The following is a 26,174-nucleotide window of genomic DNA, read 5'->3' as shown; positions in this document are numbered from 1 at the left end:
TAATTTTGGGTCTTAGATATGTGCATGCTGATTGGGCTCAAATGATATCAGGCCATTATGACTGATCCATGTTTTTGGGCAGGTTATTAGTTGCCGTCTTTGGTCTTCGTGTAATATATTAAATTAAGAATGTGGAAAATCTCATACAGATCAAACTAATAATTTTCTATTGGTTAATATTATTTTGTGGGGTTTCCAGACCACTATGCTATTTTATGAATATGTGGAATATGTGTGCTGAGGGGATGCTGAGGTAAGGATCTGTCAGGGGTTGTGTTTTAATGGGAATGTCAGTGGGCTTAAACTCAGGGAAGCGCGACCCTAGACCTCAGCAACTCCTGAGCTGGTGAGCTCACATTGGGACCAGTTTCATATTTTTTGATGCTGATAATAATGGTGTCTAGCGATGTAAGATGTGTCGAGGGATTAATCCAAATGAATTGTTGTCTTGGGCATTTAATATTTTTTTAGTGTTGTAAGGTTGGTGCTGTTGATTAATACAAGTGTCATATCATTTTCTGTGCATCTCTTTATCCTACTGCAACACAAATAAATGTAGTCTCTTCCTGAGTGACCTTGATGACTCTGAGTTCACAAGCTATGTTACACCGCCCAAACACATAAAATATCAAATGTCGAATGGTTTTAATGCAATATGGAGAGGACTATAACGAAGAACACTAATACAAAAGGATTAAAAGCTTGTAGTAACAAGTCCTTAACAATATTACTCCATGAATTCATTACTTCGGTATGGACATCAACATACAGAAAGCATCCTCTTGTCTCATCTAATGAGCATAATATGTCACTGTTTTACAAAGTACTGTACATGGTAAATTTGTAATGGGTCATTAACTCATAACTTATTACTAGTCGAATTTACTCTTTCACGGCGACCCTCGTATCTACATTCAAAGATATGGAGTTCATGTGAAATTTACTAGGCGACTCTGCCAGTAAGAGTGTATGTACTATACTCACCCTGGGACCATCAAGGCCAGTGATGAGGGAGTCCACCTCAAGGGGCGGAGGCTTGACGCTCTCAGTGTGTACTGGAGTAGTGAGTGGTAAAGGGGTGGTGCTTGGTAGAGGTACCACAGAACCAAGCTGTAATATGGAATATCAAAGATAAATTAGAGGTCCTAGAATTTACCTCTTTTAAAATTTATACTCTGCCTGTTGCCAATTTTTTTTCTTAATTCACATTTTCATGTCTTATTGTGCATACACAACGCAGAATAATATTGTTTTTTCACAGTTCCTTGAGTAGTTGAGAGATGTAAATCTAGCATTTTCATTAATTCATAAATTTCTTCTCTTTTTCAGAGCAGAGTTACTGTAAATTTTCCCTAATATATAAAATATTTAATAAATATATATTCTGAGATGTATGTTAAGTAAGTAGAATATTAGTCGTCAATCTGTGGTTAGACGTGGAAAAAATTGCAACAAATTATTTTTTATTTTTTGTATTTAACCCTGGTATTATTGTAGAACAACATATCAAAATTGTAGAGGAAACTTTTTTAACTTATTTAGCCTATGTTTACAATTTTTTGCGGCCACAATCCAATTTGCTCAAATTGAAGATACATTTGCACATTCATTGGCAAGTCTAATTCTCAAAACTATATTACCAAACATTTACTTTAACTGCAATGTATAATTTATTTTTTTTGTTTAATTAGATACATGCCAACAATACTGATAAAAGCATTTAATCCAAATTACAAGATTAGCAGTTCGGAAATTATTGAGGTGCATGGCACACTGTTGTGATTACTGAGAAACTTAAAATAACTTATCCTTTGGGAGTTAATGAGTAACTTGTTGACCAGAGAGGCATGCAAACATAGCAGCACTAGGAGATCAGTGTCTTTCCCCAGAACAGTTGTGGCAGACTCGGCAGCACACCTAACTGCTGCCGCAATAGTAAGAACGTCTGCATCACCATCTGCATGTAACGTCTTGCAATCAGCTTGTAGAAGTCGCCCACTCAGCATGGTCACGAACCTTTGTTTGTTGAGGTGGTTTTTCCGAAAAGTGCTCCTTCTTGAATGTGAGGAGCACCTCCTCCTCCAGTTCTCCTTACTTTAAGTGTATCACATCTTTGATGGATGCACCTGACTCGTATCCATCAAATACAATGGTTGGCTGTCCGAACTTTCTGCAGTAGTCCACATACCTAGTACAGATGGATTCAAATGTAGAACCATGGTATTCTATGCAGGAAAGAGCCACAAGTGATTACATACTGCATTGTCTCAGAAGAGAGAACTGGCATATCAGCCCCTTTTGCGGTAGTCCTTATTTCATCAGCCAAGGCTGCTTTTTGTCAAACAAGTTAGGGTTGCTGCTGTCAAACTTGAAGATATCTCTTGTGGATTCATCGATTTCGCCTGCAGCTATTAGTAGACGCTGAAAGAGAAGCTGTGGGTCCACTTGAATGAATTCCTCATCAACATTTGTAGAGAATTTGCTGTCCATTGTAACTATCTTATCTTATTTCTTGCATGTATGTGTAAACACGTTGTTTCCGATCATTGATTTAAGGACTGGCATCCCACCTCCTTGCCTTTGTCAGCATTCACAGTTTTATTAGTGGTGACACCTGTGGCAATGTTTCGTAGAGATGAATCCTGACTGAAGGGATTTTTACATTGAAGATAAGATAGCAAGCGCCTCATATCCTTATTATCCCTTGTTTGTCTGGTTAGTGTGACATATTTGTGCTCCTCACTGGTTGCGTAATCTGTATCTGTGAGCATCTGCATGGCACTATAGACATCACAGCATGCTGACATGGAAAGCAGCCTTTGTGTTCGCTGGAGTTATGTAATCCCAAGACCTCGGGTCAATCCACTTGTCTTCATGGTTCTGTCGAGTGTTCGTTCAATCACCAAGTCTGATAATAGCCTAGCCCAGACATGGAGGAGCTGAAGATATCTGGATGTTCAGACATCTGCTGTATATAAATGTATGCGGATTTAACCTACAAACTATGTCTTGCCGCTGCAAAATATGGAAGCATAATTTGAAGGACTTTAGGTGGAGAGCCCACTTCCCAGTTCTCTCTGCTTTAATGAACTGGCGAATCATCTCCATATACTACAACTAAAGGCAGACAGTGCCAGATCACTAACCATAAGTCTGTCATGCAACTGGACTGCTGTGTTTAAATCTTCATCCAAATGTGAAGGCACAGTTGGAGAACCACAGTTGGCCTCTTCAGACATCAACTTCATGGCTTCAGATTGTGGTAGGTTTTGACGCTTTGAGGGGAAGTTCCCAACTTCAATTTCTTTGAGCAACAGCTGACAGTGTTCCTCCACTTAAAATTTCCTACATTTTTGTATGTTATTCCGGAATATTCCCTCTCTTAAAATCTGCCTCCCCCCACAAAAATATAAATACAAATCTGCAATTTTTTCCAGGTTCCACCCATTTTAATTACAGAGTGACTGGATTATATGTAAATGGCTTCTTTTTTTTTACCCTCTCTTTTCTATCGAGTATCGATTAATTACGAACTTTGACAAGTTACCTTTTTCAGTTCTTAAAGTAATAAAAACTACATTAAAGTACTTAATTATCATATAAGAGTTAATGTGAAAAATATTTTAAGATGGAACACACTCAGACGACATCATTATAGACTCACCGCCACATATTGCCAGCCAGCAGCTACGCGTACCAGCAAGGCTTCCTCCTCGACCACAAAGGCTAGCGTCCCCACCGGCGATACTCCACTCATCTGACACCATTACTCATACATTAATAACATCACAATTGAGAGAGAGATGTTCTGTAAACTGTCAAAATATTGCCTCTACTAGTCAGTTATATCTCTTATCATATACATAAATTAATTAAATCCAATGAACACATGATAATCATTCATAGAACTCTGTTGATCAACACGTGTCACACTGGAGCTCGGTACTAATATCATTGCTTACACAGCACTAAGTTATTGTACGTCTTGGCTCTTCAGAGTTGACGGTGAAACCTATAGCAGTGGAGCTCTTTTTTGTAATATTTAACAAACTACAATTATTCAATAAACTTTTAAAATACGTCATCGACTTTCACTTAATATTGCATGCATAAAAGAAATATTATTGCATTAAATTTATTTTCTTGAGTTCCATCTTCCTGTCATTAACACTATTAACTTCTTCTATAACTCTGGATAACTGCTCAATATTTAAAGTATACCGATGTTATTTTAGTGCAGGAGTAAGCTTGAGGTGGGTGAGAAAGGCAAGACACAGTAAGCAGACCTTGATCATGGCGTCTCTGTCAGGGAAAGTGACAGCTCCCGGCACGATCCTGTGGGCTGCGCCTCCTCGGCCTCCGTCGGTAGACCGTCCGGGGGGACCAGGCGGCCCAGGGGGGCCTGATATATAATACACAATACACTGAGTACATCCGCATTACACCTCTGTACAGGTGTATAGCCACTGCATTATAAAGAGTGATTTGCCCTTAACAAAAAGTGTCGTTTTGGATCTTATGTTGTAGTGTCTTGGTATACTGGCTACACTTAAAGAAAATATACTGTATGTAAATAATGAAAATAACATGTTGGGAACACTCCACTTTAATGTGCAGGTTGGTAACTTTGACCATTTAGAATATTTTGTAAAATAGGCATACCTTTGTGTTTAATAATGTTTTTTTTTAACATCTAAATTACTGAAAGACTAATATAAAATGATACGCAATAATATGTTTTTGCCATAACATTATTTACACGCACACACACACACACACACACACACACACACACACACACACCTATTTGTTTCGCCTGAAATTTTCATACTATCTAATAAATTTATAATTTTCACTGAACCAAGAACAATGAACAGCTTTTCAACAGTTCAATACATTTTGTCAAACAAAAATATAATGATTTTTTTTATGACAGGAGAAATACAAACATGACTGAAATTGGGCAATTATAAAATTTTCACATGGATAGTGTAGGAAGAGGAGAGAATACAATGACCCATCTAAATTGAGAGCTTCACCTCTGTTTCTGCGGCGGCCAGATATCCGCCGGCGAAGCTCGGCAATGCCTCCAAGACTGCCTGAGGCCGCTTGTGGGGAGGAGAAAACCCACGAGATGTTAGTAACAGTGAACATGCCGAATGAAAGTAGGAAATGAGTGTTAGTTTTCTCAGACAGACGTTAGGTGGTGTGTGAGATAAGATTGTCTAAAATTAGTGGTGTGAACAATGTAGATGAGGAAATAAAGTGTCCAGTGATAGAAATTATTGTGTGAGTGGGAGGACAAGACGCCTCACGGTATATAAGTAAACAGATTGCTCCTGTGGGAACTAGAAAATAAACACAAAAAAGTCCGCAGGTCAATGGAAGGAGAGTAAGAAAGGTGGGAGGACATCATGGTCGCGGAAGGGCGGTCCTTGGTAATTGAAATTCCATGGTACTGTACATAGGTCGAAGAGTAAGGTACAAATTCACGTTGAAGCAGACGTTCTATACTGGGTGAAAAGGATGGAGGTCATATAGTTAACTGGAGATGCTCTGTGGGTAGAATAGTTAGAGGAAAATTGGAATATAGTAGTTAAATGGATAATAAAGATTAGAGGTTTAATAGCATTAATTTCTCATAGTAAACCTTCACAAAGTGGAATTAATGCTGTATAAATTTCGATGGTTTGTTATAAGGAAGACTACCTGGAGGTGAGGAGTGAAAGTGCTGTCTTATTATTGTTGTTCGACTTTTTAACGTGAATTCAAAGCAGAAAACAATTAATTATATACCTGTGGTTATATTAACGATATATAAAAGTTTTGCATTCTTCATTCCTTTACGCATTCTACATTTATTCATGCAAATTTTTCAAATATTGCTTACAACTTGGAAACACAAATGTTATTGACAGTGTACAGTACCAGCTGGAGAAATACACTATCATCACAACATTTTCTGTATGTGAATAGTATACATCGTGAATTAATACGTACAGTGGTCAACGAAGCCATATAACAAAGGACAGGAGGTGTGTCAAACTTACCTCGGCCGGGCATGGAGTCACCGGGGACTCCAGGAGGTCCAGCCTTACCTCTGCGTGACATGCCTGGCTCACCAGGCGGCCCCTGAGGCCCCTCAATAGACAGTCCTGGAGTACCTGCTATACCCTGCAGAAGGACCATAACCATTAGTCTTAATTGTGGTTCGGTGTTACTATTATCCTATTCTTCTTCTTTACTTACTTGACTGAGCAAATATTGGTGCAAGTCTAATAAGGTATTTCGTGTAGCTGGTAAAATGTCTTCAAAGTCAGCAAAGAATTAGCTATTCATAGTTACTTTATTTATTTGAAGATTTTAGGAGAAAAATGCAATGGATTTGATATACTCTGTATCTGCTTACAGGTGGTCCTGGTGGTCCTGGTGGCCCCGGCACAGGCACATACATCTGGTTCTCGCCTTCATGAGGTCTACCAATTAAGCCCGGTGGGCCAGGAGGACCGGGTAGACCAGGTGAACCTGCTGGTCCAGGTGGACCAGGGACTGTGTGTGTGTCTGAATTACCGCCTCCCTGTAAAAAACGGAATAGTTCAGTTTAAAATTGTTTTGCATAATTTCTGTTAATTTTTGTGAAGATACTGTATATATATATTTTTTAAATATAGATCCCAATACAAAACACTAGTAACATATATCTACACTAACTAAATAGTGAACTCTGCAGTTATCTGGAATTTATTTTCGTCCTATATACAAACACAATGGACACACTCCTGAAATCTCTTGAATACAAGCAAGAGTAACAAAGAAAAACTCTTCCTTAATACATGACTTTGTGTAAATACTGTACTAATACAAGGTCAACAACGGCTACCAAACTACCTCACACATGACTTTTATAAAATGACCCGAATATACAAATTTCACATTTCTGAAAATCATTGTGTGGGGCAAATAGCATTTTTTTTTACGGAGATTAGCCCACCCGGGCCCAGGTCAACGACCCACAAAGGGTCCTAAGGGGGCGAAAAAATAAGACTAAAAGAAATTAAAAATAGAAAAGGAAAAGGTTATATTAATCTAAACCACCAAGATGCCGGAAAGCCATCTTTTTAAAGTGAGACAGATTGTATGAGCATGGAAGCACAGAAGAAGGCAGAGCATTCCACAGCTTGGCTCTGTGAGGAAAGAAGGATTCACTGTAACGGGTTATTCTAGTGTGACCGACATCCACAGAGAAATGGTGGGCATCGCGGGCAAGACGCGTGTTAGGACCCTACGGCCTTGCCGGCGGTACACAGTATGCCAAATCCACCGAACATTGCCCGTTAAAGTACCTGTAAAAGAGAGAGAGTGAAGCAACATTGCAGTGAAGAGAAAGGGAAGAAAGATTGTCAACTAAAAGAGGAGAGTTAATAAGACGAAATGTCTTTGATTCCACCCTATCTAACAGTTGGAAAGAAGAGACACCCCCTATATGAGAGCAATACTCCAAGTTAGACGAATGAATCCCTTATATACTCGAAGCAACTGTTCAGGAGTGAAGTAACTACGTCATCTGTATACCATTCCCAACTTTCGGGAGGCAGCTTTAGCAATGTTGAGGATGGTGGCTTCCATGACATATCCGAGGAAACGGCGAGGCCTAGCATATCTATTTTAGAAATGGTGGGAGATCATCTAATTTGAAAAGTGTAATTGGTAAATACTGGGTTTTATCACTATTGAATTTAATCAAGTTTCTATCTCCCCATTCGGAGATGCTGCACAGATCCGCATTGATAAATGTAATGATATCAGCTCTAGAACCAGATCTAGTTTGAGAGTTAGGGGGACGGGGAAAATATGAAGAAGAGTGAAGAGTAGAATCATCAGCGTAAGAATGGATAGAATTAGTTGTAGTGTGAAGTAAATCATTGATAAAAAGAAGGAAGACAGTAGGTGAAAAACAGAACCCTGTGGGACACCACTATTGATAGAGAAAGAGCGAGAGGTCGATCCCTCGACAACAACCGCCATGGATCGGTTCTCAAGGAAGCTAGAGATTAGAGAACAAAGTGGGGGAGAGAAACCATACGAGGGAAGTTTAGAAAGCAAAGAATTGAGCCACACCCTGTCAAATGCTTTGGAGATATCGAGGGCCACGACAAAAGTTTCCCCATAATCCCTGAGAGAGGATGACCAAAGATGGGTGCAGTAGGAGAGCAGATCACCAGTAGATCTCGCCTGGCGAAAGTCATACCGGTGATCCGACAAAAGAGAATGACGTTCAAGGTGAAGGGGAAAATGAGAGTTAGAGGGATTAGAATGGTCACCCTACTTTGGGATGGGCTGAACCAAGGCATGCTTCCAAGAAGAAGGAAAAGTTTGGGTTTTGAGGCAAAAGCAAAATAAGCAAGCAAGCGCAGGGGACAGAGCTTCAGCACACTCCCTCAGAACACGAGGGGGTAGTCCGTCTGGTCCATGCGCCTTACTCACATCCAACTTGGATAACACACCAGCATACCTCCGAGTGGAGATTATAGGAAAGTGCATAGGTTCAGTAGGAGGAGCAGGGGTAGGAGGGATAGAGTTGGAAATGTCTAAGGTGGCATTACAGAAGAATAAGGTGCCAAAGAGAATGGCATTGTCAGGGGGAGAGTTGGCTACAGAGTTATCAGGTCGGAAGAGAGTAGGAAAAGAAGGAGTGCAGAAGTTATTACACATTTTTTGGTTAAGTACCAGAAGGACTTACTAGAGGAAAATTAGTCAGGACAGCGGTCTTTCTTTTTAATAAAATTCCGCTTGGCCCAACGAAGAATAGCCTTACAACGATTCCTCGAAGAATTGAAAGAGGAGTGGGTAATAGGAGAAGGAGTCCATAGCTTGATATGCCAATCTATCTCCCTGCAACAAAGAGAGCCGGATCGATTAAACCATGATTGTAAAGTGAAAGTTTTGGTAGAATATGGAATAAATGCACACATACCACCCTGTAGAACCCCAGCAATGCTGTCAGCACAAATCGAGGTGTCCCAAGTGGAAAAGCAACAATCATCCCAAGGAAAGTCGATGTAGAATTCTCGCAAGGATTGCTAGCTTTCCCCCCATTAGTGCCATATTTGACGAATAGAGGGGGGTAGGGGAGGTGGTCGTGCCCAGTTTGATTTAATAAACTTATTTTCCAACCTTTCCCCTACAACTATCTTTCGTAAATTCTCTATCCTTCATGTCTGTCTGTGTACTGAAGGAGGGTTCTATAGACAGTGTACTGGAGTGTTCTATGGATAGAATACAGGAGTGTTCTATAGATAGTGTACTGGAGTTACTATGACCACCTACGTGATACGGGCAGTCCCCATTAGAGGTTCACGGCGCCATAAGCTCGTTGAACAGGCTTTGTGTGAAATATAACAAAGTCTAGGACTGCTTTTAGTATCCTGGTGGTCCAGCGGTTCGCGTTCCCCGGTCACAGTCATGGGCTAATGGGCCGTGGGTTCGAATCCTGGCGGGTTGAGGCGTTGATTGTATGTAGAAGTCCGCGTGCTATTGGGCTAATGAAATATATATGGATCCTCGTGTTTCGAAGCCGGACTTGGTAAAACGTTACTCTGACCACCTACGTGATAAGGGTAGACCCCATTAGAGGTTCACGGCGCCATAAGCTCGTTGAACAGGCTTTGTGTGAAATATAACCAAGTCTAGGACTGCTTTTAGTATCCTGGTGGTCCAGCGGTTAGCATTCCCCGGTCACAGTCATGGGCTAGTGGGTCGTGGGTTCGAATCCTGGCGGGTTGAGGTGTTGATTGTATGTAGAAGTCCGCGTGCTATTGGGCTAATGAAATATATATATATATATATATATATATATATATATATATATATATATGTAATATTCAGAAATTTCAGAGTAATTTCAAATGCCGCGCCATTGGCGATACTGAGTTTTCAAGGTCATCTGAGGGAAGAGAGCGCTCCCCGCATGTAGCGAGAGGTTGTGGAACTAGGCCTATACGATATTAAATGTAATTTACCGAGTTAATAGGGACGCGAATCATGAAATTAAATATCAGTTATTAAATTGAAAATAATTATAGATCGTTTCCCAGTCTGAAAATGTTGCATACCTCCTAATTAAGTTTAATCGTTTGGCAAATAAGTCACTCCCGGAAAGCGTGAACCAGGGAGCAAGGTGGCCGGGGAGCTGTGAGAGAGGTCAAGGACCACCTCTGTGCTGTACCCAGGAGAGACGGATCTCGTGCCCTGGTTCCTTCGTTTATTTAACATCAGTATTAACAAGTAAGTTTTATTCAATCTCAGACAAAGCTTGATAGGGCGGTAGGAACAAACGGTGATGTGAGACAATTGCTAACAGCCCGGGTTTTTCAGGGTTCTGTAGACCCCACGCGGTATGATAACGTCCACTGGCGGTATGAGACACGAGTGGTGAAGCGAGCTGTATGACCGTCCACTGACCTGGGTTTGAGCCACCTGTTGAGTATGGTGAGAGTTGGAGTGAACCCAGCTGTCTAGGTGCCCAACTAACGAAGTGACGATCGTTTGGGGTCATCAACTCTCCTCTACCTCGGCTCACAATACCACATATCTTGAAGCAGCTTAGTGAAAACCTTTTACTAACAGGAAGCTAAAGCTTCTCTCAACTGTATAAGGTCTGATTGGCTCACTCCCTTCCGCTTCATGGATGTACTGGGGGCAAAGTGAAGCCAGCTGAGTGATACAGGGCCCCACACTGGGGCCAAGAGTCAGTGGAGTGTAGAGGTACACTTTCCAAGGTGGAGAAAGGCTGATTTGGGCCTTAAACTACGGGTGCCGGTTGGTTGTGCCTTAAACGACTACGGAGTGCAGGTGGAATCTGTGTGTGTGTTAGGTTAGGAAGCATGGTTCACGGGTATTGGTGGACTCAGTAACTTCTTAATAATAGTGACAATATTTTTGTGTGTAGTTAATACTATTTTTTCAGTTACTAATGTATGCTGTGTGCATTTAATATTTCTTTATAATCTCAATCTCCGGTATAACCTTTGTTCTCCAGAGTCGTGTTTAAGTTAGGTTTGGAGGTGTGTATCTGCTGTGGTAATATAATTTTGTTGAGCGCCCTGAAGGCCTATTCAGGGTGGAGTTAATAAGCTCTGATTTTATACCATTTTCTCAGTGCTGGATATAATTTTGGAGAGTGCCCTTAAAGCCTATTCATTGTAGAGTTATTTATTTCTTATTTTTTTAATACCATTTTCTCAATGATTGATATTTGGTTGAAAGCCCTTAAGGCCTGGTTCATGTGTGCAAGCAACATTTCTTAATACTTTAAACTTATTATCCTCTAATGAGGCATTGCCTGAGGTTCTAATAATTTCAACATCATGTATAACTTTTATTCCCCAGAGTAGTATTTTAAGTTCAGGTTAAGAAGTGCACATATTGGTGTACCACTATTTGATTGTGTTTGTAGTGTTGGAGGGAATATAAGTGTAAATTTTACAGTGTGTCTCATTCATCCCAGTCACAGACGCTATCCTTCCATGGGTCACGGACAATTCATTTTGTTTAGTAAAGTTAAGTGCTCTTGTGCTGGTTCGGGATTTCTCACTAAGGGGCGCTTCCACTGCAATTACCATCTAATAATCTTTAATAAACCCCAAGTCAAGTGAGAAATTAAAGTCCAGTGTAATGAAGCCGTGTTTTATAGAAAATGTTGTGGGGTGTTCTATTGATAGTGTACTGAAGGAGTGTTCTATAGATAGTGTACTGGAATGTTCTATGGATAGTGTACAGGAGTGTTCTATAGACAGTGTACTGGAGTGCACTATAGATAGTGTACTGGAGTATTGTAGTATGGATAGTGTACTGGAGTGTTCTATAGACAATGTACTGGAGTGCTCTATAGATAGTGTACTGGAGTGTTGTTCCATGGATAGTGTACTGGAGTGTTCTATAGATAGTGTATTGGGGAGTTTTATATATAATATTCTTAAGGAGTGTTCTATAGATAGTGTGCTGGAGTGTTATATGGATAGTGTACTGGAGTGTTCTACAGACAGTGTACTGGAGTGTTCCATAGATAGTGGCTGGAGTGTTCGACATATAGTGTACTGGAGTGTTCTATAGATAGTGTACTGGAGTTTTCTATAGAAAGTGTACTGGGGTGTTCTATAGATAGTGTACTGGAGTGTTCTATAGATAGTGTACTACGAGATTATTCTTTAGACAGTGTACTGGAGTGTTCTACCGATAGTGTACTGGAGTGTTGTATAGAGAGTGTACTGGAGTGTTCTATATATAGTGTACTGGAGTGTTCTATGGATTTTGCACTGCGAGATTAATCTTTAGATAATGTATTGGAGTGTTCTATAGATAGTGTACTGGTGTGTTCTATATTTTATGTCCTTAAGGAGTGTTCTATAGACAGCGTACTGGAGTGATCTATGGACAGCGTACTGAAGCCGTGTTCTATAGAAAATGTAGTGGGGTGTTCTATCGATAGTGTACTGAAGGAGTGTTCTATAGATAGTGTACTGGATTGTTCTATAGATAGTGTACTGGAGTGTTCTATAGATAGTGTACTACGAGATTATTCTTTAGACAGTGTACTAGAGTGTTCTATCGATAGTGCACTGGAGTGTTGTATAGAGGGTGCACTGGAGTGTTCTATAGATAGTGTACTGGAGTGCTCTATAGATAGTGTACTGGTGTGTTCTATAGAAAGTGTACTGGAGTGTTCTATAGATAGTGTACTGGAGTGTTCTATAGATAGTGCACTGGAGTGTTCTATAGATAGTGTACTACGAGATTATTCTTTAGACAGTGTATTGGAGTGTTCTATCGATAGTGTACTGGAGCGTTGTAGAGAGAGTGTACTGGAGTGTTTCTATATATAGTGTACTGGAGTGTTCTGTGGATAGTGCACTACGAGATTAATCTTTAGGTAGTGTACTGGATTGTTCTTTATATAGTGTACTGGAGTGTTCTATTGATAGTGTACTGGAGTGTTGCATAGATAGTGCACTGGAGTGTTCTTTGGCTAGAGCCCAAGAGTGTTCTATAGATAGTGTACTGGAGTGTTCTTTAGATATTGTAAAGTAGTGTTCTATAGATAGTGTACTGGAGTGTTCTATGGATAGAGTACAAGGGTGTCCTATAGATACTATACTAGAGTGTTCTACATATAGTTTACTGGGGTGTTCTATAGATAGTGTACTGGAGTGTTTTATAAATAGAGTATTGGAGAGTTCTATAGTGTACCGGAGTGTTCTATAGATAGTGTACTGGAGTGTTGCAAAGCTACCTGACGGAGCGCATAGATCCTGCAGATGTGTCAGCCGTCATAATAGGATTTAAAAACAAATCACCTGGGCAAAGCCATATTAACAAGAAGATCCTGGCTCAACTCCCCGATAACATGATAGAGAGGGTTGCTCGTATATGCAATGCCTGCCTCGTCTCTGGATACTTCCCTAAGATAATCAAATTCGCCGTTATCCGCCTCATACCAAAAGCAGGGAAGCCTCCAAACAAAGTCCAAAACTTTCGACCAATATCGCTGCTCGAGGTACCTGCCAAAATCCTCTAAGAAATAGTAAACAAGCGGTTGCCGGTGTATCTAGAGGACGAAGACGTGCATATTCCCCGCCAGTTCGGCTTCCGCCAATACAGAGGCACATCCACCGTCATAGCCCAAGCATACGAGCAGATCGCCAACGCCATGACTGGCCGCCTGCAGTGCAAAGTAGTACTGGTGGACGTCAGCAAGGCGTTTGAGAAAGTTTGGCACGCAGGGCTGCAGCATAAGATCATATAACTGGGGCTTAACGAAACACTGACGCGCCTGCTGTGCAACTTCATTACGGACCGCAGAGCCAAAATCAAGATGCAAGAACAGTTTGGAGAAGAATTCTCACTCTCGAGCGGCGTGCCTCAGGGTTCTTGTCTCTCACCAACCCTATACACGCTCTACACGGCTGACCTGCAACCCCCAATCGTTGGCAGCGAGTACATCATGTATGCCGACGATGTAACACAGCTCGTCACCTGCCCAGGAAGGTCCACGGCAAAGGAGTATGAAAATAAATGGAAAATAAAAACAAACAAAACGAATTACGAGGTCATACCCTTAGCCAAATCCAAGCCGGCGCCATTGATGATCGACGACGAAGAGATTGAGTACTCTAAACAAGGAAGGTTGCTCGGCCTCTTCATCTCTTGGACGGGCATCAATTCCCACGTTAAGGACACACTGAAGAAAGTCAAAGTTGCCGCAGCCAAATTAAAACGTTTTAAATTGATGCCTGAGAAGATACAAATCAACCTGTACAAGGCGCTGGTGAGGCCTGTGTTGGAGTACCCACATATACCACTCGTCACATTCGGGAAGACCAGACTACAACAACTACAGAGCTTCTAAATCAAGTGTTTGAGGTCAGCCAGTGGCCAAGCGCCACCCTACAAGGAGACAGTGGAAACCATCAACGCCAGGTTCCATCGCCTTTTGAAGAAGGTTTGGGACAAGCTCCTAGACGACCCTCACAGCCCAGACCACCTACGCGGGGAAGACATCAACGGAGGGCGACCCCATGCCTGGTGGCCACGAAGTCTGTCCGCACCACAACAACCCAACCCGCGACCCATCTATGTTCGCCACAGTGATCCACCTTAGATTAAAACTTAGATGATATAAGTTCATATTTAACAAATCACAATCTAGTGAGTCCGTAACGTAATGCAGTATAAGATTTTAATAAACATGTATTTGTAAAAACAAACTAGTCATTATCTGCCAAAGTAGACATTGTGCAACCCCATCCTAAATCCTATGTTAGCTTAGTTAGCCAACAAATTCTGTAATATGTAAAACAAGGGGTGTCGTCCCCCTCTGTTTAACTCATTAAACTTCTTTTCCAACCTTGCCCTCCACGACCATGTGTCGGGACTCCTCTATCCTTCATGTTTGGCTGTGCCTTGACTCCCAGCATGTATTCCATCCTTTCCTCACCTTAACAAAAAAAAAAGAAAAAAAGTAGAGTACTAAAGGAGGGTTCTATAGACAGTGTACTGGGGTGTCTATGGATAGACTACAAGAGTGTTCTATAGATAGTGTACTGGAGTGTTCTATAGATAGTGTACTGGAGTGTTCTATAGATAGTGTACTGAAATGTTCTATAGAAAGTGTACTGGAATGTTCTATCGATAGGGATACTGGAGTGTCCTATAGACAATAGATTAGACAGTGTACTACAAGATTATTCTTAAGACAGTGTACTGGAGTGTTCTTTATAAAGTGTACTGGAGTGTTGTATAGATAGTGTATTGGAGTGTTCCATATATAGTGTACTGGAGTGTTCTATAGATAGTGTACTACGAGATTAATCTTTAACTAGTGTACTGGAGTGTTCTTAATATTGTGTACTGGAGTGTTCTATAGATAGTGTACTGGAGTGTTCTATGGACAGAGTAAAATTGCGTTCTATAGATGGTTTACTAGAGTGTTCTATATATAGTGTACTGGGGTGTTCTATAGATAGTGTACTGGAGTGTTCTTTAGATATTGTAAAGGAGTGTTCTATAAACAGTGTACTGGAGTCTTCTATGGATAAAAAACAAGAGCGTTCTATAGATAGTGTACTTATGTGTTCTATGTACTGGGGTTTTCTATAGATAGTGTACTTAAGGAGTGTTCTGCAGATAGTGTACTGGTGTGTTCTTTAGATATTGTAAAGGAGTGTTCTATAAACAGTGTACTGGAGTCTTCTATGGATAAAAAACAAGAGCGTTCTATAGATAGTGTACTTATGTGTTCTATGTACTGGGGTTTTCTATAGATAGTGTACTAGAGTGTTCTATAGATAGAGTATTGGAGTGTTCTATAGATAGTGTACTAGAGTGTTCTATAGATAGTGTTTCTGGAGTGATGTATAGGTACTGTAATGATGGAGTGTTCTATAGATAATGTACTGGAGTGTTGATAGATAGTATACTGGAGTGCTCTATGGATAGAGTACAAGAGTGTTCTATAGATAGTGTACTGGAGTATTCTATGTATTGGGGTTTTCTATAGAGAGTGTACTAGAGTGTTCTATAGGTAGAGTATTAGAGTGTTCTATAGAAAATGTACTGGAGTGTTCTATAGATAGTGTACTGGAGTGTTGTATAGGTAGTGTAATGATGGAGTGTTCTATAGATAATGTACTGTAGTGTTTTATATAGTGTAGTGGAGTCTTCTATAGATAGTGTACTGTAATGTTCTATATATAGTGTACTGGAGTGTTCTATAGATAGTGTACTAGAGTGTTCTTTAGAGAGTCTACTGGAGCGTTCTAAGGATAGAGTGCAAGAGTGTTCTATAGATAGTGTACTGGATTGTTCTATAGATAGTGTACTAGAGTGTTCTATGGATAGAGTAAAAGAGTGTTCTATGAATAGAGTACATGAGTCTTCTATAGATAGTGTACTCAAGTGTTCTATAGATAGTGTACTGGGGAGTTGTATAGAAAGTGTACTGGACTGTTCTATAGGTAGTGTACTGGAGTGTTCTATGGATAGTGTACTACGAGATTAATCTTTAGATAGTGTACTGGAGTGTTCTTTATATAGTGTACTGGAGTGTTCTATAGATAGTGTACTGAAGTGTTCTTTAGATATTGTAAAGGAGTGTTCTATAAATAGTGTACTGGAGTCTTCTATGGATAAAAAACAAGAGCGTTCTATAGATAGTATACTGGAGTGTTCTATGTAATGGGGTTTTCTATAGATAGTGTACTAGAGTGTTCTATAGATAGAGTATTGGAGTGTTCTATAGAAAGTGAACTGGAGTGTTCTATAGATAATGTACTGGAGTGTTATATATATATATATATATATATATATATATATATATATATATATATATATATATATATATATATATATATATATATATATATATATATATATATATATATATATATATATATATATGAATAGTGTAGTGGAGTGTTCTATAGATGGTGTCCTGGTGTGTTTTATGGATAGTTTACTGGAATGTTCGTAGATAGTGTCCTGGAGAGTTCTATGGCTAGTGTACTGGAGTGTTCTATGGATAATGTACAAGAGTGTTCTGTAAATAGTGTACTGGAGAGTTATATTGATAGAGTATTGGAGTCTTCTATAGATAGTGTACTGCGAGATTAATCTTTAGATAGTGTACTGAAGTGATCTATAGATAGTGTACTGGAGTTTTCTATAGAGAGTGTACAGGAGTGTTGTATCGATAGAGTACAAGAGTGTTCTATAGATAGTGTTACCGCCACAGTAGGATATGTTACCGCCATAGTAGGATAAACTAGAAAAGAGAGAAAAAGAGAGGGATAGAGAGAGAGAAAGAAAGACAGAGTGTTGACAACGAGCTTTGCTGAGGTGTTAAATGTGAAACAGATGGCCCTCGCCTCTGGCTGACTCACTCCCTGTGGGGTTCAGAAGATAGTCTCTAGCCGTCCAGTGGGCTAACAAGTCAGGGAGCTAATACGTCCTACATTAGACCCGAAACACGTAAGTTTGTATATGGTTTGACACTCCACTCTACTCAAATATATAATATGTAGTTGTTAATAGTGAAGGAACGTACGAATGAATTAATTATCTCATATGTAACATATGTAATTTGTGCTCTGCAGGTTTTGACCGAATAAAGAACAATCGAGTCCTACGTGCATGGGTTTCATTATCCCACAGTCGCTCATTGGGCGGTTACAGTCAAAACGTGGGTCCTAGACAGTCAGGATACAGTCTACTGAGAACTGGCGAGTGACTCAGTGACTCGACAGTCGATGCATGGATCTACAGCCGGCCCGACACCCCGCAACTACGCAGCAGCAGAGCGCGCCTTTGATTGAATTTGTGAATCATCAACTCAAGTGTAATCCTTATATATAATAGTTAACCCCAGCGAAAAGGGTTGTGGGTTGAGTGTGTGTACAACATTCAAATTATGTGTATGTATATGAATATACTGTATATGTATATATGTGTTTGTATATATATATGTATATGTGTATATGTGTATATATGTATAAGTGTGTTTGTATATACTGTATATATATATATATATATATATATATATATATATATATATATATATATATATATATATATATATATATATATATATATATATATATATATATATATATATGTATATTGTGTATGTATATATATATATGTATATGTGTATATATGTATATGTGTGTGTATATATATATGTATACTGTATAACAATAGTTAACCCCAGCGAAAAGGGGTTGTGGGTTGAATACGTGTATAGCACGTGTGTGTAGAAACGTGACGCCTCTGTAGATGGGTCCAGTGTCAGCCATTTCAGAAAGGACTGGTCTCGGTGCAAAATTGTCCGTACGGGCGCGCGGGAGTGTTATTGTTCATTCTTGACAGAGTGGACTCTGGGTCAGTAATATTCGTACGAACACACGGGAGAGATGGTGATCAAAGCGTATAGACAATTAGGTAACGTTGTGTAAGTGAGTAGTGGGGCCCTATACAGGTTGAGAATACGAAATGGAATACATTCAATGAAATATATCTATTTCAGTATTCAAGCAAGGGCGCTGCAGTAGTGTTTGTGACATCAGTTTGTGTAAGGAGTCCCTACATTGATTGTGGGGTCTCTGTGGTCGTGTTTGTGTGACATCACTCGTGCGTATTGCACGTCACGCGTTTGAGGGACGTCGCTCGTGTGTGACATCACTGTGGTCGTGATAGTGTGACATCGTACTTCAGATGTATGACATCGCTTATATTACTTCAGTTGTATGACATCGCTTATACGACTTGAGTTGTATGACACCGCTTACATAACTTCAGATTGTATGACATCGCTTGTATGACCTCAGTTATATGACATCGTTTTAAACAAGCAGACTTGTCAGTTGAATAGCGTTCCCGCTTAACCAAACGTCTCTAAAACTGTTCACCGAAAGAGTCAAATCGAGTTCACTGTGTCACCAGTCATGGAAGGAAACAAGGCAGAGGAGATAAGCCTAGCCAGCGTAGAAGACCTGGAGGCCCTAACGGAGATGCTAACCGGTCACTCATACAGCCAGGGCGAAGTAGAGAAACCCTTTCACCGGAGAGAAGGATGAAACCAACACGCCGGTTAAATAGGGTAATTGGAGGTTATCAGCAGACGCTCACCCAATTGACGGCAATGATGCAGAATATGAAAGATCATATGGAACAACTTCAGACTTTAGGCGATACGGAGGACTTTGGTGAGATGCTGTCATTACCAGGAGGAAAGCCCTTTCTGGAAACGAGTGAAGGGATGACAGCCGCAACGAGGTAAGCACGAGACCCACGTTGTCAATCGCCGGAATCAGGAGTGTCTCGCTGCTACACCTCGACACCCACCCAAGGAGGGTTCCCAACACTCAGCACTTCAGAGTCTGGAACATCCCATCAGGGGAGAGGGAACATGTTTCCACCCGTCATACCCACTTTCCGGAAGCATTGATACCAACAGGAACCCAGGAGAAGGAAAACCAAGTACAAGATATACCGCGAGAACACCACATGGACATGGAAGGGAATGAGTAAAAATGAGATGGGGCAGCGGTGATGCAGAACGCCATCGAAGGTATGAATTGACTTCAAAGTAAGGGCAGCACAGAACTAAGTGATAGCAAAGCCAACCTCCAGAAGGAGGACCTCAAAAGAATAACTCAGGAATCCCTAACCACTAAGACACCGGCCGATGCAGCATAATACTTCTCAGACGGCTCGTTGGACCAAAACATCATAGATTCGGAGCGGCCTTCTACACCCATGGTCAGACCCTCCGATGGAAACTTTTAATGACTGCTCCACGCTACAAACAGAGTTAGTGCCAATCTCTAAGGCCCATACAGACAACCTTCACCACATTCTCCAGGTCCTCACATGATACCCATCACCCAGATAGCTTAGAAAGTTTCCTCCCCAGCAAGTGCGGACACCAGTTCAGGGGGCGCACCACTCCGAAATTGACTATGTCCAAGAATGGGGGTTGGTGGTAAGCGTTCACTGATCGAGGGTCTGCTTACACTTGTAAACTTGCAGTATCCTTTCATACCTGCAGGTAAGATAACCTCCATCCCAATCCCAAAGCCGGCCTGGCTGCTCCAAGAGCTCCAGCCGGAACCACCAAACGGGCCGCCTACAGGAAAAGGCCTGTGTCGGACTATGGTCCGACAATCTGAACAGCAACAGAAGATCGCAGAAAGGTGTTATCACTACCAGAGACACGACCTTCCTGAAACCGAAACTGACAAAGAAACGCTATACACTCCAAGAAGATTCCCGACGCTCACCTTAACCGCAGAGCCGGGAGCATTTCACCAGGGGGAGCACGGAAGTACTTCCGAGCATCAAGCTCGCTCACCGAAACCACGAACGTTGATGAAGGACCATAAGTGACGACTATGTGAATAATGTGCATAAATACAAAAGGAAGCAAGGGAAGCCTCCGAGGATCGAGTGGATGATGGATTCGCTGTGGATATGGTCGACAAGGCGGAGGAGGCCCCAAAGGGGCAAGGACCGGAGGAACCAAGCTGAATATATGCAGACTCATCCTCATGCCAATCCTCGTCAAGAAAGAAACTTGTGGGTCTGGTGACATCAGGAATAAAGACAATCAGAGAAACGGACGATGAACGCCGCTCGTTATGCCGCGGAGATCACCTTCTTCAAATGTGTCGGACATTCCTCAGCATGTCCACAGGTCAGCAAACTTACCTCGTAAGGGAAGAACATCGCTGCTTCGCCAGCCTCGGTCGTAATCACCGGATAACGGAGTGCAGCCAGAAGGTGGTATGTGGTATAGATGGCTGTTCTGGAGCACACTCGAGGCTTCTACACTCCACTTGAGTTCTGACGAGCAGTACCAAGGCTACAAGCAGAGGGAAGGCCAGTTTTCCCTCTCCATTGGAACAATCATGAAAGGAAAAGGTAATGTAAACACCGAAGAAATCAGTGTAAAAGTGGTTAGCGTAGGAGAAAGAAAGAGCCGATCCATCACTATCCCGAAGGTCATTGTTGTTTCACCAAGAAGAACCTGAACTCCCAGACAATAAGAAGCTTGCCGAACAGCGATTGGCGGAACTGAGAAATGCCTCCTAAAGAACCCAAGGCTCTCTCAGAGGTATCAAGAAGAGATGAGACGTCTATTCGACGAGGGACATGCTGAGCGAGTCCCACGTCAAGAACTCAGCGTTAAACCCGGGAAGACCTGGCATCTCTCACATCACCCCGTGTTGAATCCCAACAAGCCAGAAAAGGTGAGAATAGTTTTGATTGTGCAGCCGAATATGAGTTGATGTCGTTGAACAGCCAGGTGATGCAAGGGCCAGACCTTAACAACGATTTGATGGGAGTCCTCATCAGATTCAGACAAGGAAAGGTGGCACTCATGGCCGAGATCGAGGCAACGTTCCACTAAGTGCGAGTAGTACCCGAACATCGAGACGCCTTACGATTCTTATGGTGGACGGACGACCAGCTGCCAGGGGCCCCGCCACTTACCAAATGACAGTACATCTCTTTGGAGGTATGTGTAGCCCTTCATGCGCTGGGTAACTTCTACGTTGACGATCTGCTTCTCTCAGTAGATTCGCCGAGGAAGGCAACGATAATTACCCATTGACTGAGACAGCTGAGGAAGAAGGGCGGATTCAGACTTACGAAGTGGGTCTGTAATCACAGGGAAGTCCTCAAGGCAATTCCACAGACAGAGAAAGCCGTGGGAGTAAAGGAAGTCATTTGAAAGACGACAGGCTCCCCACTGAACGAGCGCTTGGAATCTTGTGGGACCTGGAAAAGGACGAACTAGAGGTCCGGGTCCAAATCTATAAGAAACCAGAGACGAAACGAAGCCTTCTGTGTATGGTCAGCTCCATATATGACCCACTGGGACTCATCGCTCCGAGAGTCACCAGAGCCAAAATTATATATTCCAAGATGAGTGTAGACGAGGTATTGGGTGGGATGAACGAATCTCCTTCGTGTGTGGCAAGGCCAAGCTAGCCCCTCTGAAACAGCAGACCATATCTCGACTCGAGCACTGCGCGGCAGTACTGGCTGCCAAGGCAGGCAAACAACTACGACGAGAGCTTGAATTACAAATAGACAGATCAGTGTTCTGGACAAACAGTACGGCAGTCCTTCAGTACATACGAAACACCGAAGTACACTTACATTCCTTTGTGGCCAATCGAGTGGTAACAATACACGAGGACTCCAATGCAGAACAATGGCGCCACGTGAAATCGGCACTGAACACAGCCGATGACGCTAGTTGTGGACTACATGGAACAGAGCTCAACGATGAGGGCATGTGGATTCGGGGACCTTCTTTCCTCTTGTTGGAAGAAGACAGGTGGCCAAAGAGTCCAATGAGGATTCCAGACCTCACAGACGGAGACCCAGAGGTGAAGAAGGAAACCACGGTGCTGACGACGAATGCTGACCAGGGAAAGGGTATCCTCGATATGCTATGGGCCAGGTACTCCTCGTGGCATCGACTTCTGAATAGCATAGTGTGGATTAGAAGGTTTATGTTATGGCGGCTGGGGAAGCGAAAGAACAGACATCACCGAAAACATCGTCTCAAGGTCAGCGAATTAGAAGATGTAAACTTAGTCGTCTCAAGATTGATATAAAGGAAGGGATTTCCCCACGAGATGGACGCGCTGGAACGAAGACACTCCATCAGGACTGGTGATGGAAGCAGACTGGAACTTTACCTGGGTGCAGACGGCCTGATCAGAGTAGGCGGCCAACTGATGCGTGCCGCTCTCCATCCAGACCAAAGGAACCCCCATACTGTTACCCAGGGACAAAAACCACAGAACTTATCGTACAAGAGGCACATTCGACCAGGGCTGGCCACTCAGGACACGAGGACACTCTAGCAACGCTACGCGAGAAATATTGGATACCCAAGTGCCATCAGTTGATCGACCGAGTACTACGTACGTGTGTAATTTGTCGAAGAAGCAATTGCAAGCCTACCCACCAACGCCAAGCTGACCTGCCAGAGGACACGGGTACATCCAGAAGATCGGCCATTCACCTGCACCGGAGTCGACTGTTTTGGTCCCTTCATGGTTAAACAAGGCCGGGCCCGAGCGAGAAGATGGGGATTGGGGATGCTTGTTTACATATCTGGCCACCCGAGCTATACACCGGGAAGTCCTCACCTCACTGAACACAGACTCATTCATCAACGCCATGACGAGGATCACATCCCGCAGAGGACCTCCCAAGCGCATCAGATCCGACAATGGAACCAACATGATTGGAGCGAACAGAGAACTTCAGGAGGCGGTGAGTAAGTGGAACAGCAGTGTCAATGTTAGGAACACACTCTTGCAGAGGCAAATAGAATGGGAGTTCAACCCTCCGACTGCCTGTCACATGGGTGGAGTATGGGAGCGTCAGATCTGCACGATGAAGAAGATTCTCCAGGGGGTGTTGGGCACACAGGTACTAGACGACGAGCGATTCAACACCCTGTTCTGTGCCGTGGAAGAGATTGTCAACGTGAGGCCTATCAACCCAGTATCCGAGAGACCTAGAAGCACTCACGCCGCTTTACTTACTGCGAATGCACGCAGGTACCCTGCCCACTGGAGGCGATCAGTCTATAGCAGAAGCGTACTGACAAAAATGGAAGCATGCCCAATTCATTGCAAACCAATTCTGGAAGAGGTGGGTGAAGGAATATCTCCCGACACTCCGGAGGCGACAGAAGCACTGGGAACATCGTCATCATATCTGGACATCCTCTCCCAAGGAGCAAATGGATGCTAGGAAGGGTATTCGAGGCGGTATGGGGTAATGACGGCCTGGTGCGGTGTGCCAAAGTGAAGACGAAGGACTCAGTGTTAATACGTCCAGTGACAAATCTCTGCCTATTAGATTTCGAGCAAGCTCAACAGGGGTAGTGTTACTGCCACAGTAGGATACGTTACCGCAATAGTAGGATAAACTAGAAGAGAGAGAGAAAGAGAGGGATAGAGAGAGAGAGAAAGAGAGGGATAGAGAGAGAGAGAAAGAGAGACAGAGTGTTGACAACGAACTTTGCTGAGGTGTTAAATGTGAAACAGATGGCCCTCAGGGCCTCTGGCTGACTCGCTCCCTGTGGGGATCAGAAGATAGTCTCTAGCCGTCCAGTGAGCAAACAAGTCAGGGAGCTAATACGTCCTACATTAGACCCGAAACACGTAAGTTTTTATATGGTTTAACACTCCACTCTACTCAAATATATAATATGTAGTTGTTAATAGTGAAGGAACGTACGAATGAATTAATTATCTCATATGCAACATATGTAATTTGTGCTCTGCAGGTTTTGACCGAATATATAGAACACTCGAGTCCTACGTGCATGGGTCCCATTATTTCACAGTAGCTCATTGGGAGGTGTAGTGCCGTGTTCTATAGAAAGTGTACTGGATTGTTCTATAGATAGTCTACTGGAGTGTTCTAAGGATAGAGTGCAAGAGTGTTCTGTAGATAGTGTACTGGATTGTTCTATAAATAGTGTACTGGTGTGTTCTATGGGTAAAGTACAAGAGTGTTCTAAGAATAAAGTACAAGAGTCTTCTATAGATAGTGAACTCGAGTGTTCTATAGATAGTGTACTGGAATGTTCTATGGATAGTGTACTGGGGTATAGTGTACTGGATTGTACTATAGAAAGTGTACTTAATGAGTGCTCTATTAATAGTGTACAAGAATTTTCTCTAGACAGTGTACTTGAGAATTCCATGGATAGTGTACTGAAGTGTTCTATAAATAATATTCTTCAGGAGTGCTCTATATAGAGTGTACAAGAGTGATCTCTAAGTAGTGTACTGGAATGTTCTATCGGTAATGAACATAAGAAGTGTTCTATAGATAGTGTACTGGAATGTTCTACTGATAGAGTACAATAGTGTTCTATAGATAGCGTTCTTAAGGAGTGTTCTTTAGATAGTGTACTGGTGTGTTCTATGGATAGTGTATTGGAGTGTTCTATAGGTAATGAACATAAGAAGTGTTCTATAGATAGTGTACTGGAGTGTTCTATGGATACAGTACAAGAGGGTTCTATCTATAGTGTACTAGAGTGCTCTGTAGATAGTGTACTTGGGTATTGTATAGATAATGTACTTAAGGAGTGTGCTATAGATAAGATATTTTTGGAGTGTTCTATAGAATATATAGTGTACTGGGGTGTTCTATGGATAGTGTACTTTTTTTTACGGGGATTAGCCCACCCGGGCGCAGGTCACTGACCCACATCAGGGCCTGGCGGCGAAAATGTATTAATGAAAATAATAATTCATATTAAATAAAATAATAATAATTCATATTAAATAAAATTTAAAATACAAAATACGAAATTAAATATAAAATAATAATGATAACAATAATAATAAAAAACACTGATAATAATAATAATAATGACACAGAACCATAAAGAAATGCAAAAAAAAAATCAATAGTGAGAAACAATTGAGACCCTGCAATTGTGTGTAAATGAGGCAGAAAGTCAGATCAGCATCCTACAGATAGTGTTCAGGAGTGATTTATAGATAGTGTTCGAGAGTGTTCTGTAGATAGTGAACTGGAGTGTTCTACAGATAGAGTAAAAGTTTACTCTATAGATAGTGTACTGGAGTGTTCTATAGATAGTGTACTGGAGTGTTCTATAGATAGGGTACTGGAGTTTTCTATGAATAGAGTAGAAGAGTTTTCGATGGATAGACTACAAGAGTGTTCTATAGATAGAGTACTGGAGTGTTCTATAAATAGAGTACAAGAGTGTTCTATAGATAGTGTGGACTGGAGTGGTCTATATATAGTACACTGGGGTGTTCTATAGATAGTGTACAGGAGTTTTGCATAGATAGTGTACTGGAGTGTTTTATAGACAGTGTACTGGAGTGTTCCATAGAAAGTGTACTGGAGTGTCCTATAGATAGTGTACTGGGGTGTTCTGTAGATAGTGCAATGGAGCGTTCTATAGATAGTGTACTGGAGTGTTCTATGGATTGAGTACAAGAGTCTCCTATAGATAGTGTACTGGAGTGTTCTATTGATAGTGTACTGGGGTGTTCTATAGATAGAGTACAAGTTTGTTCTATAGAGAGTGTACTGGAGTG

At 41.8% G+C, this 26,174-nt stretch overlaps 1 protein-coding gene across 7 annotated transcripts in view; it reads right to left on the bottom strand.

Moving 5' to 3' along the window:
- Positions 1-26,174, bottom strand: part of LOC121866116 (collagen alpha-1(I) chain-like) — a gene marked incomplete at its 5' end in the record, with an annotated part of 111,075 nt that overhangs the window by 23,496 nt on the left and 61,405 nt on the right. For 5 of the 7 annotated variants that reach the window (XM_042365713.1, XM_042365732.1, XM_042365726.1 and 2 more), the window contains 6 exon segments: positions 985-1,110; positions 3,665-3,757; positions 4,287-4,402; positions 5,040-5,108; positions 6,051-6,174; positions 6,410-6,577. In XM_042365713.1, the coding sequence (XP_042221647.1) occupies positions 985-1,110; positions 3,665-3,757; positions 4,287-4,402; positions 5,040-5,108; positions 6,051-6,174; positions 6,410-6,577 (696 nt within the window). 7 annotated transcript variants of the gene reach the window in all.

This window comes from Homarus americanus, unplaced genomic scaffold (genome assembly GCF_018991925.1).
Source record: "Homarus americanus isolate GMGI-L3 unplaced genomic scaffold, GMGI_Hamer_2.0 scaffold32583, whole genome shotgun sequence".
Lineage (NCBI taxonomy): Eukaryota > Metazoa > Arthropoda > Malacostraca > Decapoda > Nephropidae > Homarus > Homarus americanus.
This window is presented reverse-complemented; position numbering and strand designations above follow the sequence as displayed.